The sequence below is a fragment of the Natator depressus genome, chromosome 4, assembly GCF_965152275.1.
Source record: "Natator depressus isolate rNatDep1 chromosome 4, rNatDep2.hap1, whole genome shotgun sequence".
In the NCBI taxonomy this organism is placed as follows: domain Eukaryota; kingdom Metazoa; phylum Chordata; order Testudines; family Cheloniidae; genus Natator; species Natator depressus.
Genome location: NC_134237.1, coordinates 135,879,270 through 135,895,308, shown reverse-complemented (window position 1 = coordinate 135,895,308; position 16,039 = coordinate 135,879,270). Strand labels below are relative to the sequence as shown.

General features: G+C 50.4%; 1 protein-coding gene across 1 annotated transcript in view; it reads right to left on the bottom strand.

Moving 5' to 3' along the window:
* Positions 1-16,039, bottom strand: part of FBXO41 (F-box protein 41) — a 69,328-nt gene that overhangs the window by 45,714 nt on the left and 7,575 nt on the right. Inside the window, exon 2 of the mRNA XM_074951948.1 lies at positions 4,825-5,807. Within this exon, the coding sequence (XP_074808049.1) occupies positions 4,825-5,543 (719 nt within the window). The 5' untranslated portion in view covers positions 5,544-5,807. The remainder of the gene's footprint in view (positions 1-4,824; positions 5,808-16,039) is intronic.

Genomic DNA, 16,039 nt, shown 5'->3' with positions numbered 1-16,039 from the left:
CAAATGCCCTACTAAATTAACTAAGCACAGACGGGAACTGAGCACTGGGATATGTTCTCATAGCCCCCCCAGCCTCCCCGTGCCCTTTAGTATCCACCTCACCTCCCTTTGGGGCTCGTTCCTTTTAGCTGCGCCTCCGAATCTTCCGCGCCACGCAGCAGCCCTGCTGCAAAGGGAGTGGAGAGGCTCAGTGCCAGCCCGACGGGGTCTCTCCGAGCCAGATGCCAGGCTGGGGGTGTCTGGCTCAAGGCAGGGTGCGCCTGGCAAAATGCGGGTACTGGGGCAGAGGTTCTCTCTTAGTTCCGTGCCTGTCCAGTGCCTAGCTCCGTGGGGTCCTGCTCCGCGGCCGGGGCTCCTACGCGCTGCGGTCATGGATCGTTACAGGGTTTTGTGGCTCAGTGTTGAGTGGCCACATGGTGACGCCTGCCCCAGGACATCAGCCAGGAAGAGGCCTCCACCCGCGGAGGGCAGCTCTCTCTCTGCTAGCAGCAAAATGCTCCCGGAGCCGGGCTGTGCTGAAATGCGATTGCTAGGTCTATCCACAGCACCCACTGCTGTCGCGGCTCAGGGCTTGAGCCACAGCCCATCCAAATCAGCTGGAGTTGCTCCCTCGCCCCCGTCGCATCCAAACGAAAGCTTCGCCTCTGTCAGCCCCCCCCGGCCCTGCAGGCAGCAGCCTCCTGCCGTGACGCAAAGAGCCACGCCGTGATGTAAACAGCACCCTGCCCCGACGTGCATCTCGTCACGCAGCCAAGCACAAGTGCATTGTGATGCATGCCGCAACCCATCAATTGCATCGCGCCGCGAATAGCTTCCTGCCACAACTGTGCCTCCTGGCCTGACGGACGTGCTTCAGAGGCCGTCCCCCGGGAGGGTGACTGGGGATCAGCCTTGGCGTTTGAAAGGAAATTTACAGTCAAATCCCAAAGCCTGGAAACAGACCAGCTTCATCTCAGGGTCTGGCTTAGTATCCAACACAATTACCTCTGTGTGCATAGATCACGGTAAAATATCCACCTGCCTCCCCCGCACGGCACTGCAGAATCCTGGGAAAACTCGCCTGTGATGGGAGCTTTATGTAACAGGAAATGCACCAGCAGAAACACAGCACGTAAAGGCTCTCGCATCCCCTTTAGCAAAACAGGTTTTTGTCCCCCTCCGAATAAATACCTTCCTGGAGTCGTCACGCTAGACTAGCCAAGGGACCCTGGAGAGGAGCCTGCAACTCAGACTGGAGCTAGATTCATAGATACGAAGGTCAGAAGGGACCATTATGATCAGCTAGTCAGACCTCCTGCGCGACGCAGGCCACAGAATCTCACCCACCCACTGCTGCGAAAAACCTCTCACCTAGATTGGATGCATTGGAGTGATGATACACAGGTGAGTAACCCCCCTGGACTTAATGGGACCCCTTAGATGTGCGTTTGCAGGATCAGGGCCAAGCAGTGAGGGCTTGCCACACGCTCCAAGATTATTAGTGGTGTTATTTATCATTTATTCTGCAATAGCAGCTAGGAGCCCCAGTAATGGGGTCCTGGTTCATTGTGCCAGGTGCTGTACATTTATATTGCTATTAGGCAGGTGTATTGCGGTAGTGCCTAGGAGCCCCACACCAGGACCCTATGGGGTGAGGTGCTGTACAAACACAGACCAACAAGATGTTCTCTGTCCTCAAAAACTTACAGTCTAAGGATAAGACCAGAGTCCCACAGGTTTGTATTTGGGGGTTGATGGGGTGAAATAGGGGAGAGACAAAGGGGATGGGAGGAAGAGGGAGCAGGGCTGTCATAATTATAGGTGATTATTAATTAGTATTATTTTTCTTCCCAGCAAATCAAAGAACAGGGCCCCTTTCTGCGAGGTGCGGTACAAACGTCAGAGAAAGAGGCTCCCTGCCCCAAAGAGCCTGCAGAGTCTCCGAAAAAAACTAGGCAAAGAACCAATGAACTCTTTACGTGGGAGTGGATTGAAGATCCGAGGTTAAAAATGCACTCACAGTGCACCCGCAGCGTAAGTGGGGAAAAAAGGGGTGGGGGAGGGAAGGGCTGGCAAGCACACACAGAGCAGCTGGCAGAGAAAATAGCGAAATAGGTTAAGTCTAGCCAAAGGGGTTAATGGGAGAACCCAGAGTCAATGATAAACGAGGAGGAGGTTGAAATGAATGACTTGAAACCGGCTAAGATGTCGAGCCCTTTTTCCAAATGCGTCATTCCCCCCCCAAAAGTAGGAGCAATTGGGAAGAATATTGATATTAATCAGGTCAGGAAATATTTGGAAAACGGGCCCATACAGTAACTTCTGGCCCAGCTGCCATGCGTCTTGGGGAACTAGTGAAGGAGCTCACTGCACTGCTGACAATTACTGGGGGGAAGGGACCAGAGGATGGGAAAATCAAAGGTAGCATTGATATTCAAACAGTGGAAGAAGAGAGACCTTGATGATTACTGCCGCATCTGTCTACGTTTATCCTTAGTGAAGCGATTGAACAAATAACCATAGTAAAAACAGATCCCGAGCACACAGGATAAACAGACTGGCGAGCCATAAGCAGCATTGAGAGGTTACAAGGAATAAATCAAGCCCAACAACCTTGATTGGCTTTTTTTTATAGGATTACAAATTTATTGGAGGATGGGAATGCAGTCGATGTAACGTACTGGGATTTTAGTCAAACATATTATACCTTGGCTTGTGAAATCTTCCTTGAAAAATTAATTTAAGCTGGCAGGGATCTGAACACTGTTGCACGGATGGAAATTTGGCTGGAAGGCCATAAACAAAGGGTAATGATATATGGCAATGTAGCAGATTAAGGGCGGGATGTGAGAGTAGGGTACAGTAGTGGCTGACGTCCCATCTTATTTGACATCTCCATTAATGATGTGGAAGAGAGAGTAGATGTCACATTAGTTAAATCCACAGATGATCCTAAATGAGAGGCATTGTGACATCCATAAGGACAAAGAACTAACACAAAAGGACCTACCAGGTTAGGTCCTCAGCTCGTGTAAATCAGTGTAGCTCCTCTGAAGTCAATGAAGTTACTTTGATTTACACCAGCTGAGATCTGGCCCCTGGAGAAGCTGGAGACATGAACAGGAAATACAAGGGAATAGATCTGGGGAGGAAAATAATCCAAAGGACAGATCTTTGTTAGGAGGGTGAAATCTGGAAAGCAACTATGCTGAAGCAGCCCTCAGGTGTGAAGGGGAAAGCAGAACAGACTTGAGTTTATGACGTAGTACAGCAACACCAACCCAAATGGTGGACCCCTTGGCTCCATGCACAGAGACATCTCATTTCAGCACAGGGATGTCATTACAGCTAGTTGGAAATTTTTTGCCAGCATTTGTATTTCAATGAAAACTGCCTTTCGGAAGAAATGGACAGAGCGCAAGACAATGTCTAGCATTGGCAATGTTTTTTCAGGTTTTCACGGCAAACGTTTCAGATTCCGACAACTGAAAAGCACAAGCAAATCAGGTTTGGCTTTATGTGTTTTCCGTTTTCCTCTGAAACGTCCACTGTTTTTCCATCACAATTTCGGTGCCACCAAATATGTTTAAGAAAAACGTAGGACTGGAAGGGGTCTCCTGGGCCATAAAGTCCAGTCCATGTTTTCCCAGGCAACCCTGTCATATCATCCCATTTAGAAACTTACCAAGCACCATCTTAACTCTCAATAGGTTCCCCCCACTGCCTGCTCCTATTGGGAGTCTGTTCCAGTAGACCACCCTTCTCTGATGGCTAGAAACACTTTTCTAATTGTCAGCCTTCATCTACTCGTGGCCAATTAATTCCCATTTGTTCTTGTGCCACCATTCTCCTTTAGCTGAAATACCTCTTCTCCCTCCCTGGTATGTATCGCTCTATATTTCATTTTCTTCTACATTGTTCACAAGAAATAAAACATATTTCCCAAATAGCTCTAGAGGGAATACTTCTTGGCTGCAGGGGGCGCTGTGACCACCTCTGGAATATTGTATTGCATGGTGGGCATCATGATGCCCAAACCGGGGGGGAGTTCAGAGAAGTGCAACAGAAACCATCAAGAGGCTGGAAGGACTGACTAAAGGGAAGAGATGAAACAGATCTAGTGTGGCTAAGCAATGATTCCGGGCAGGGGACTCGATAGCCCAGGACCTGCAAGACTCGAAACACCCAGAAGGGGAAGAAGATAGGGTGGTGTGAGGGCTCTGACTGGGGTTATGCGAGGAAAACAGGAAGGCTTCAATCAAGGAAGTCCTGCTTGTCAGGGAGATGGATCAAGCTGTGAAATAGCCTCAAAAGAGCGGAAGCCACATTGCTTGGGACATTTTAAAACTAAAGTGGACTGAACACTAGACAAGCTCCTGTAGTGGACCAACCCTGCATTGGCTGTGAGGTACAGGTTGGACGAGCTCTTTGGTCCTTTGCATCTCTAATGTCCGAGCATCAGAGCCTTAGCTGGTTTAAACGGGCATAAAAAGAGGACTGGACATTTATATGGCTAACAAAGTATCCACAGTTATAGTAGTTAATGCTAACAGTCTGGAAGGGGTACGAAGGCATTAAGTTTGGCTTTACCCATCGAGATCCAGAAGGTCTAGTATGACAAGTCCTACATTCTTCTATGGCACCGCTTATTGAGGAGCTGGCCTGTATTTCTGTGACAATGACACACACACACACCCTGAGAGTGGAAACACACACACACAGAATCACACATGAGCACAGAGACATGTGCACTGCTGCGGACACATGAGACCACATGGAAGCACATTTAGTGCAAGGGAGCACACGCATGCCTCCCCCTGCAGAGAAGATGGGGCAGAGACTCACTGTTGTTTGCGGGTCAGCTCCTGCTCCTTCTGCACCAGGTCCTGCTTGAGGGAAGCCAGCATCTCCACGCTGACGTCCACCTGGCGGGAGAGCTCCGTCGCCCGGTCCTCCAGCTCCTGCTTCTCCCGGCTCAGCCTCACGCTCTCCTGCTTGGCCTTCTCCAGCTCCGAGCTCTTCCGGTCCAGCTCCACCTGCAGCCGGCCCACCTGCGAGGCGATCTTCTGCTCCACCTCTTCCGTCAGCTTCTCCAGCCGCTTGTCCACCTCCAGCTTCTCGAAGGCCCGGATCTTCAGGCGGGCCAGGCCTTCCTCATAGGCGGCGTCCACCGCGGCAGCAGCGGGAGGGGTGGTGGCCGAGCTCATGGCCTTGCGGGTGAAGATCTCAGTCAGCGGGATCTCGATCTCGTGCACGTAGCGGGACGCAGAGGAAGAGGTGGGCTCCAGCTCGTCGGCCGAGATGAGGTCGCAGGCAAAGCGCTGCTCCTTGCCCTGGAAGGAGGTGCTCTCGAAGATGTCCCGGCGGGCAGCCGGGGTCAGCAGGGTGGCGTCGGACGCCAAGGGGAAGACGGTGGCATCGCAGATGCTGTTGGTCTTGGAGAGGACGTAGAGGGTCTCATAGGTGTGGTTGTACTCCAGGTGGGCCCGCAGGGAGGAGAGGCTCCGGAAACGCTTGTGTTCCCCGCAGCGTGGACAGCGGTAGGGCAGGTCCAGAGAGGCCATCCCTCAGCCAGAGCCGCTCCGCCTGCCGCGCGCCCCTCCGTAGGAAGCAAGCAGGGCCCCTGTCATGGTGCAGGCCAGGGGGCAGCGGGGGCACAGGGAGGGGTGCCGGCGCTGGGGGGAAGAGGGCACCGCGGGGCGGGGCGCTGGCTCCACAAGGGCATTTCCGGTTAAGGGCCGAGAGGCAGACTTGGCAAGCGGGTGGCACCCCAGCCCGGTGATCCTGAGGGAGGTCCGTGCACCATCGGGCGACGCCGGCACCGGGCACTGAAAGAGAAAAACAATGCCAGCGGGTCATGGGCAGTGCTTTCGTCTTCCCTTCCCCCAATCACTCCCCCCACAACCCCTCTCCTTCACCCCCACAGCTACCACTTCTTGTTCCTCTCCCTTCCTCCGGGACACCTTAGCTCTCCCGTTCCCACCAGTCCTCTCCCTCCCCAAACACCTGTCCTTCTTATTCCCCTGCCTCGGAATCTCTCTCCTTCCCCAGCTCCTCTCCTGGGTGGCTTTGCCCGCAATGTGTAAAGAGACAGCCCTCTCTCCCCCAGGCTGGAGGTTTTAAAGCCCCACTCTGTCTGAGCACTTTTGCCTGAGATGGTTTCCTAGAAAGTCTGCTCTAGTCAAACCGGGAATTGTTCTCTGGCCCCCAGGAGGTCAGACTAACTGACTGCAATAGCCCCTTCTGTCCTCGAGTTCAGCCAGCCAAACATTTGCTCCCAGCCCGTGGGCATCAAACCCCTCCCTTGTGCCCGCCCCATCGGGTGGCTGCAGTGCCACTTACAGAAGGCAAAGACAGCAGGTTCAGATGTAGTCGCTAGAACCCGTGAGGCCAACATCCTGCTCCCAAGCATGAGACTCAGAAGAGGAACATGGTGGAGAAGAGAAAGATGGAAAGCCTTTGATAACAGTGCCCTGGGGAGAGGGGGGCGCTGTCTCGGGGGGGCTCTGGCTCCACCAGATTCAACGCCAAGGTTGAATTTGACCGAAGGTGATCCAGAGACGACCACCAGGCACCAACAAATCAAAATCTCTGGAGATCTGCAATGGAGGGCCCAAGAGAAGGGCTTTGGTGGTTCATAAAGTAAATCTCTGACCCTCACCACAAAACCTGCACACAAGGTGCGACAGCTGGTGTGGGTCAAGATTGAGATGTGTTGATAGAGTAGGTTGTGTGGGGAGCATAGGGGCTGGAATAGCAGCGGGCTGAGAGTCAGGAGTAAGGGACATCGGAAGAGCTGTGTGGGGCACCCAGGAGGGGCTGCAGATCAGGAGGAAGGGGCATTGGCAGAGTTTTGGGTGGGGAGCCCAGGGCTGGGATAGCAAGGGGCTGCGGGTTTGGATTGAGGGGCATTGGCAGAGCTGTGTGTGAGAAATACACCATTTCCTAAGGATAATGAGGCAACTGTTAGCACCCCTGCAGAGGATCTGTAAGGAAAGCATTATTTACCAAACTAAATGCTTCTTCCCTTTCGGATGAGGGATGAAAGGAAGGGAATTTAATCAAGTGTGAAATTGACATCTGCCTTGGGCAAATATACCAGGCCCCCCCTTGATCCTTGTTAACTAACGCTAGGGAAGCCTCAGTGTAGATAGCTATCCGAAACCAGTCAGAACTGATCACGCACTGGCACTGGAAATGCATTTGTTATTCAGCTTGGCTTCTCCTGCATGGCTTCTTATTCTGGGCACCAGAGGGATTTTCTTTGTGACGGCAGCCTTGAAATTAAGGATGGGAATGACCTATTGGATCACCTAGTCCATCCCCTTCAGCAGGACCGTCCCCTGCAAGTCTACTCTGTGCTGCCTTCTCGTGTGCAACTTCACCCAGTCCAGCTGCAAGCGTCCCAAACAAATGGGACTTCCACCACTGCCACGGGAGGACTATTCCACTGCCTCATAGACATCAGAGCCAGGCTGTCCAGCTTCCTGCTCTCCAGATGAAATTTCCCTGTGCTTGATTTCCCCCGCAACTGCCTGCCTCCCTTTCCCCTTCCGTTGGGTGCACACAAGCCATAGTCCTTCTTTTGAGTCATCTGATCCTTTAGCTAAGTGCAAGATAAAAAAATACCAACACCCATGGTGAACATTGACCATTTATTCCTGCTGTTTGCTTGTCTGCCTCAGCCCATCCTGGCATCCGCCACTGGCCCCAGTTGACAAGGCAAACGCTGGCTCGTAGTAGTTGTTACATTTGCCTCTTTAGAAATGGGGGACCCTTGGTTACTTATTTAGCCCATGCTATACGCCGCTTCTCCTGTACTTTAGTCTTCTCCTCCAGTGGCTAACGCCCTGACACACAAAGAGGCAGTATTCGTGCACATGGGCATTGTATTATAATGAGGAAGACTCTAATATGTTGGAATGAATGGTAGCACACCTGAAAAGTCCTGGAGTGATAGCCCTAGAGACCAGAATCCTCCATTTCTGGTACAACATGGGCAGTGACAATGCCAACTCCCTGTGCACACACATAGCCCCTCACCCTGACGTGGTGGCAACACCTCTAAGAGTCTGGAGAACTTGGTCTCCATGGGTCTTTGAGTCCTCTGCTGAGAGGGCCAGTGCCACACTCCAGTTTGACGTGACCACCTGTCCTCTCTTTGGCTCTAAGGAACGATACCTGCCAGGACATTGATTGTGGTGCAGCCACAAACAAACCACGCAAACGCCTGGTAGGCGTTATCATCCTTGTTCATCTGAAACCGAGCAGGACCTGCCCTGGATCTCAGTGCCCGTCTGAGGGAAACTGTGCAAACAGAGGAACCTGACCTGACTGCCAAAGCTCGTTGGTGGTGGACACTGGGGAGCTGTTCCTCCGGCAAGGAGGGGACCCAAAAGCTGCTGCATGATCCCAGAGCCTGCCTGAGCTCTGGACACCGTTGTCCTCTTTAGAAATCCTACAAAATGGCTGAGCCTGGCCCAGGCCCTCTTGGTCTTGCCCACGTTAGATGCTGCTAGCCATAATAACTCCAATGGGGCTATTCGTGCCCCAGACTGTACGGGGAATTCCTATTACGCTCCATGAGAGGGATGTGTGTGGAACAAAAAGGCCAGAGCCTGGCCCCTCGTGAACTAACACCTGCTCCCTGGGCAGGTCTAAATCAGTGCCCTGGGGTGGGGTCAGAGGTCACTATAGTGCTGGAGGAGCCATCTTATTGGATGAGAAGTAAAACTGAGAGCCTGACCCCTCGTGCTCATTAGATATCCTGCAGCACCTAGGAACAATAAGAATGATCAGACAAGGGCTTCGTCTGGTTCGGTATCCTGCCGTTATGGCTAGATGCTTCAGAGGAAGGAGCCAAAATATCCGTAACAGAATAACCTGAGCAGATGAGAGGTTTCTTCCTAGTCCCCAGACAGTTGTGGCTTATGCCCTGAGGAATGAGGGTATGGCCGGGCAGCCGTTAGAATTTGGCTGCCTACGTAATCCTCCCTGCAGTTCTAACTGGATGCTATTCTTCCCTCCCCCCGCCCCCCGGTCTTTATATAGTGTATACTGGTTCTCTGGGCTGTTAAACAGCTGTCATGTTCTGCCTCAGAGGAAGCTGCATTTTGGTGATGAATTAAATTATTCTTGTCTCTCTCTCTCTTTCTCTCTCCCTGTGTATATTGCCTATGTTCTGCAGGCAGTCAGTAAGGACAAGGATGGTCTAGTGATCAGAGTGCTAGCCTGGGAGTTGGAGACCAGTAGTCCTTTTCCTGCTCTGCCACAGACTTTCTGGGTGACCTTGGGCAAGTCACTTAAGGTAAAATTTTCAAAAGGGGTTCAGTCCCATTTTTAAATGTGACAGGTACGTAAGGCCCAGATTCATGGATTCCAAGGCCAGAAGGGACCACTGTGATCATCTAGTCTGACCTCCTGTATAACACAGGCCAGAGAACTGCCCCACAATGATTCCTAGAGGGTATCTTTTAGGGAAAAAATCCAATCTTGATTTTAAAATGGTCAGTGATAGAGAATCCACCCCGACTGTTGGCAAGTTGCTCCAATGGTTAATTACTCTCACTATTAAAAATTTACACCTTATTTCCAGTCTGAAATTGTTTAGCTTCAACTTCTAGCCACTGGATTGTGTTAGACCTTTCTCTGCTAGATTGAAGAGCCCATTATCAAATATTACTTTCCCATGGAGATACATATAGACTGTCATCAAGTAACCCCTTAACCTTCTCTTTGTTAAGCTAAATAAATTGAGCTCCTTGAGTGTCTCACTTGAAGGCATGTTTTCTAATCCTCTAATCATTCTTGTGGCTCTTTTCTGAACCCTCTCCAATGTATCAGCATCCTTCTTGAATTGTGGACACCAGAACTGGATGTAGCATTCCAGCAGCAGTTGTACCAGTGCCAAGTACTGAGGTAAAATAACTTCTCTACTTCTATTCAAGAGCCCCGTTTATGAATCCCTGATCACATAAACTCTTTTGGCCACAACGTCACACTGGGAACTCGTGTTCGGCTGATTGTCCGCTATGACCCCCAAATCTTTTTCACAGGCATTGTTTCCCAGGGTAGACTCCCCCAACCTGTAAGTATGGACCACATTCTTTGCTCCTAGATGTATACATTAACATTTGGCCATATCAAAACACATATTGTTTGCTTGCACCCAGATTACCATGTGATGCAGGGCACCCTGTATCAGTCACCTGCCCTCTTCATTATTTCCCACTTCCCCTATTTTTGTGTCATCTGCAGACTTTATCAGTGATGATTTTATGTTTTCTCCTAGGTCCTTGAAAAAGAAACATTAAATAGCAAAGGGCCAAGAACCAATCCCTGCAGGACCCCACTGGAAACTCACTTGCTCCATGACAATTCCATTTACAATGACATTTTGAGACCCATCAATTAGCCAGTTTTTAATCCATTTCATGTGTGCCATGTTCCTTTTATATCGTTCTAGTTTTTTGAAACCAGATGTCAAGAGGTACCAGCTCCCACTGGGAATTAGGTGCCTAAATACCTCTGAGGATCTGGGCCTGAGGAACTTAAGTCCAGGGACTTTAAATGAAACTTAGACCCTAGTGGTGGGACTTCAGATCCTAAGCCACTTGAAAATTTCACCTTGAGCCTCTCTGTGCTTCAGTCCCCCATCTGTACAATGGAGTTAATAGCCCTGCCCTGCCTTGGGGAGATACATACACTAATGATACTAGGGATACTATGATGATACCTTAGATGATCATAATGATCTGTTCTGGTCTTCAAATCCATGAACCTTACAAAGTCTGGGAGATGAGCTATCCAGACAGGGGGATATCAGGTTATCAACAGCCGGGTTCAGTGCATAGGGCCCATGACTGGATGTCAGGACTTCTGGGTTCTATTCCCAGTTCTACCGCTGGGTGGACCTCGGGTAAGTCACTACCCGTCTCTGGGCCTCGGTTGCCCCATATGCAGAACATGCATCCCTTTGGAAAGCGCTCTGAGCGCTACTGATGAAGCCCGCCACGTAGGTGCTGGGGATGGCGAGGACTCATACATTTCCTTCAGGATGGTTTTGAACACAGATTTTCCATAGGGGTCTTTCAGCCCCGCTCAGACTCATCCACCTGAAGGACGAAGCACAAGCCGGCCATCTCCTATACACTCCCCACACCACCTTTGGCCCCAGAAAACAGCCAGAGACTGTACCGACTGTGTCTGCGGGCAGGCTTGTTATTAGAGGTGAGGGCTGAAATGCACAGAAGAAGCAGGTTGATTTGCCTGCAGGGATGGGGGAGCGTTAAACCATTCTGACAAGCAGAAAACAATGTGCGTGGGCATGACATGGAAATCTCAGGGGACAACGGGTAGGCCCTGACAGGGAGCCAGCACAAACAGAGGGCTGCCCTCATTGTGCGTCTAACATACAATTCACGTCTCTCCTCTCTGTGCGCTTCATCGTCCACCCACTGGGCTGGAGGGAATCTGGGAGTCAGGGGGTGCACAAAGGCCTGAAAGGACCATTGTGATCATCTAGCCTGACCGCCTGCATAACGCAGGCCTGAGAACCTCCCCCAGAGATTCCTGTCTGAGCTATAATCACCATCGTTTCTGCTGCCAGGGCGGTCCCCAGGACTCAAACCCAAGACCTCTGCCACCACAAGCAAGAGCCAGACCCCTAGGCCAGGTGTTAAAAGAAGCCCTAAACTCACACACAGTCAGGGGTATAGTGACATACACAACAGATGTTCTCAGGAGCTTGCTGAGGACAGGACTCAAATTCTCAGGCCTTGGGTATTGTTTAGGTTCAAGGACTGGAGCACATTGCCCTGAGGTACCTAGCGGCTCTAGTGAGGTATCCACTGAAGTCATTGGGGCCGCCTGCCATTGAAAGTTGCCCAATCTACGTTGGCCTACTGAGAAGCACCTATCTCGTCATGCAACCCCACTGGATTCCAAGACATTTCCCTGTGGTCTCATTCCAGGTTGAACTCTTTCGTGGGGCAGAACGGACTCAATCCCCACTCCCACTGGAGTCAGTGGCAAAACTCCCATTGACTAAAATGGAAGTAGGATCAGGCGGCAGACTAGGGTTCCATGCCAGAAGGAACAGTTCTCCTCAGGCCGGTTTTGCATTAGACCATGGTTCCTTCATGTTTTTAGCCAGCCTCCAGCCGCGGCCAATATCTGATGCTTCAGAAGAAGGAGATTTTCTCCTCATCCGACTACAACATTTGCCTGTGGGAACTCATCCCTGTGCAGAGGGCCAACGCACCAGTCCATTCACAGAGCTGGGCAGGACACGATTTGCTCATCTCACAAAATTCTTTGAGATATTCCAGGATATTGAAACATTTTCCCCACCTTGAATTGGGACAACAAGTAAAAAAATCTCAAAATTTTTTGCGAACCAACAAAAACTTGGATTCGGGCTCAACGGCAGAGGTGCTGACTTTTGTTTTTGCCGGTGCGTGATTCTCTCCACCTCCTCCCCCCGGTTTGAGTGGTGGGCGGGGCCTTAGGAGGAAGAGGCGGAGCAGGGGCAGGGCCTCAGGGCAGAGCGGGAGGTGGTGTCACAGTCCAGGCGCTGGGGCCCACAAAAGATTAATCCGGCCCTGCAGGTGCTGAGCACCCTCTTCTTTTTCCAGGGGGCTCTTGAGCCCTGGAGCACCCACTGAGTCAGCTCCTATGGTCAATGGAAATGTTTCATTTTGATTTTGACCTTTTTTATTTTTAAAACCTTTTTCTCAGTCTAAATTCACTAACATCTCAAAACAAAAAGCCAGTTTGACTCAAAACCCCCACAGCTTTTTTGTTTCAAAAACGCTAAAGCAGGGGCGTGTTTCAACGCTTTTGAAACTTCCCCACCCTCCCTATATCTTTGTGAGTCGGGAGGTTCGTTAAAGGCGACCCTGTTTCACGGAGAGTTTTGGGTTTGACGAATTGACATTTTTGGCAAAGTACGGTTCATCAAAAAAAATTCCCAGTCTGCTCTCTCGCATAGGTGCCAGCTTTCTTCTTTCCAGGTGGGTGCTCCACCACGAGGCCCCGCCCCTTCCCCCAAGGCCCCACCCTCGCCCCGCCTCTTCCTGCCCTCACTCCGCCCCCTCTCCCCAGCGGCTCCCACTCGCCGGCGAACAGCTGATTGGAGGGTGGCTGGTGGGTGCAGAGCACTCACTATTTTTTGGTGTTTGCTCCAGCCCCGGAGCAAGCACGGAGTCAGCGCCTATGCTCCCTCGACCCCACTTTGAACTCAAGTGGGTTGGAGGAGGTGAAGAGTCTTGGTCTGAGATTCTCTGGCCTGTCCTAGGCAGGAGTTCAGACTAGAGGATCACAAAGGTTCCTTCTGGCTTTTGTGCATCCTTTGTTGCGAGGCATGAGTTTCACATTCTACCCGCTTGTACAATGCTGTATTTGGGGGAGGGGGGAGGGATTCCTTCTTGACCCCTGCCATGACCATCAGAGGCTTGACACAGGCTAATTACACCCAGCAATGTTGCTGTTGACACTGAGCCCACCTGAAAGGTCTCACACTTTCAAGAAGCAATCAGCCTCTGTGATGTTATTGACTTGGACTGGGACCGTATAGAACATTGTTGCAACTAAGGTCCTGTCGTGGCACCAAATCTTGTATAAAGGGGGTCAGATAAGGTGTCTAAGATGAGGTTATGGTTTGCTGGTTAGGATTATGCTATCTGTTTGCACGTATCATTTTTGTATTTAAAGATATAAGTATTGGCTCTATACTGTCTGTATTCCAAACTTTATGTTATGCTTCTGGGTGACACCCCAGCCAAGTTGGTGTCAGCTCTGCCTAGCCTGCTTGATGGCCCATTAAGGACCATCAGCTATACAAGTGACCCATTGAGAGAGAGGCCTCGTGACTCAGCAAGGCTATGCAGGGACCTGCCTATGGACAGAATACTGAGGTTTTTCCAGGCCATGGGATGGGCAGCTTGTCCTTGGGACAAAGAAAGAGAGACCACACGGCAAGAGAGTATAAAAAGCTGCTGCAGCTCCTCCATCTTCTCTTCAATCCTGCTTCTTACCTCTGGAGGGACTTTGCTACACTGAAGCTTTGAACCAAGGACCGAATGACCCCTCCCAGCTGGGGATGTTCTCCAGAGACTTGATCTGAACCTGCAGTTAATTCCATCACTGCTACAAGCCTGAACCAAGAACTCTGCCATTACGGTATGTCATTGAGTCCATTTAACCAATTCTAGCTCTCATCTGTATCTTTTTCCTTTTATGAATAAACCTTTAGATTTTAGATTCTAAAGGATTGGCAACAGCGTGATTTGTGGGTAAGATCTGATTTATATATTGACCTGGGTCTGGGGCTTGGTCCTTTGGGACCGAGGGAACCTTTTTTCTTTTGCTGGGGTATTGGTTTTCATAACCATTCATCCCCATAACGAGTGGCACTGGTGGTGATACTGGGAAACTGAAGTGTCTAAGGGAATTGCTTGTGTGACTTGCAGTTAGCCAGTGGGGTAAAACCAAAGTCTTCTCTGTTTGGCGGGTTTGGTTTGCCTTGGTGGGCATAGAAAGCCCAGCCTTGGGCAGTAACTGCCCTGCTTTAAGCAATTTGTCCTGAATTGGCACTCGCAGTTGGGTCCCGCCAGAACCAGCCTCGTCACAGCCTCTTGCGGTGAAGAATTATCCATCAATGTATATTTCCAGAGCCCCTTTCTTCTAAAAAAAAAAAAAAAAAAAGCCAAAGCACTTTGCAAACTGACCAGAAATCACTCTGCCCTCCAAGGAAATGAAGCCTCAGCTGGGGTGGAGCACAACCCGTCGTACATAAGGGTTTAGGACAGGGAGCGAAGGAGAAATGGCCAGATTCTCTGCTGCAGCGAAGGTGTGCTTAGCACTGCAGAAAGGGGAGTTGTGAGGGAGTTGGCTACAGATTCTCTATCCAGCCCCAGGCTGGAGCAACAGGGGTACAAGAGGTTCAAGTACACTATAAAAGGAAGCAAGGCAGAGCGCTAGTTTGTTTCTGTGTCCATATAACATTGCTGAATTATGTGCTACTCAGTTTGGCTGGCACAGGCTCAATTAGGGAAATCCATCTCATTGCGACCTCTCTCGGGGAAGCTACGATATTCGATTGCTCTGACAGCTGATTAGTAGGGATGGTGACTCTGCCTAATGGGGATGCCTTTGGGTGATTTTCTGGTACTAAGATCCACATGGGTCTCTCTTTTGTGCTTGCTCTTCCCTAACAGAAGATTTCAGACCCTACACAGTGGTGACACAATCTGGGAGTGGATGACCTACCGCCCCTCTGCCTAAGCTCTTTCCTTCAATACTATTCTGCAGCAGGGAGTTCCAGAGGTTAATCATAGTTGTGTGACAGCGATTCTAGAGTTAAGGTTGCACAAGCATTTCCATCTTAACCTTTGGGATTCCTTATGACCAGGTGTTACACATGCCCAGGCCTAAATTTTGGAAAATTTTAACTTTCAAGCTGAAATTCTTCGTGTATTTTTGACCGGCTGTAATGCTGTCAAACCTCCAGGGCAGGGTACAAGATAAGAAATTTTGGCAGGAAATCACCATCCCTGTGAACTGGCTAAGCATCCTGGTGAATGCTGGGTTTGATTGGACCAATTTATGGCCAGTGTGTTTTCTAGACAGAGTCTGCGCACTAGGCCCATAAAACGTGATACTAAGTAAAGCTTCTGTGAGCATACTCACCTGCTCAGGAAGTGCAAATATTGTGAGATTAGGAGCAGGGCAGCTGGTAAGGATTACAAGGAGAGGAGCTCCCTACTACAGAGCTTGCTGGATGTGAAAGATGGTGTCCAGCCAGAGAGCATGAAATCGCAGACTGTGGAGTTGGTTTTGGTTTTTGTTGTTGTAAACCTAGGTGTACGGAAAAGAGCCTGAAACATAAACCCTTGTATCAGAGGCTTGAGGCCTGAACTAAAGTAGTGGTCACAGCTTTGCTGACATAAAGCAGAGTCAGGCTGTGAGAAAGAGGCAGGCCCTACTCACAGAATCTGGCAAGAACAGATTTTGCAGAAATACACATTCCTAAGAAGTGCTTGGCACAGAACATTCATGC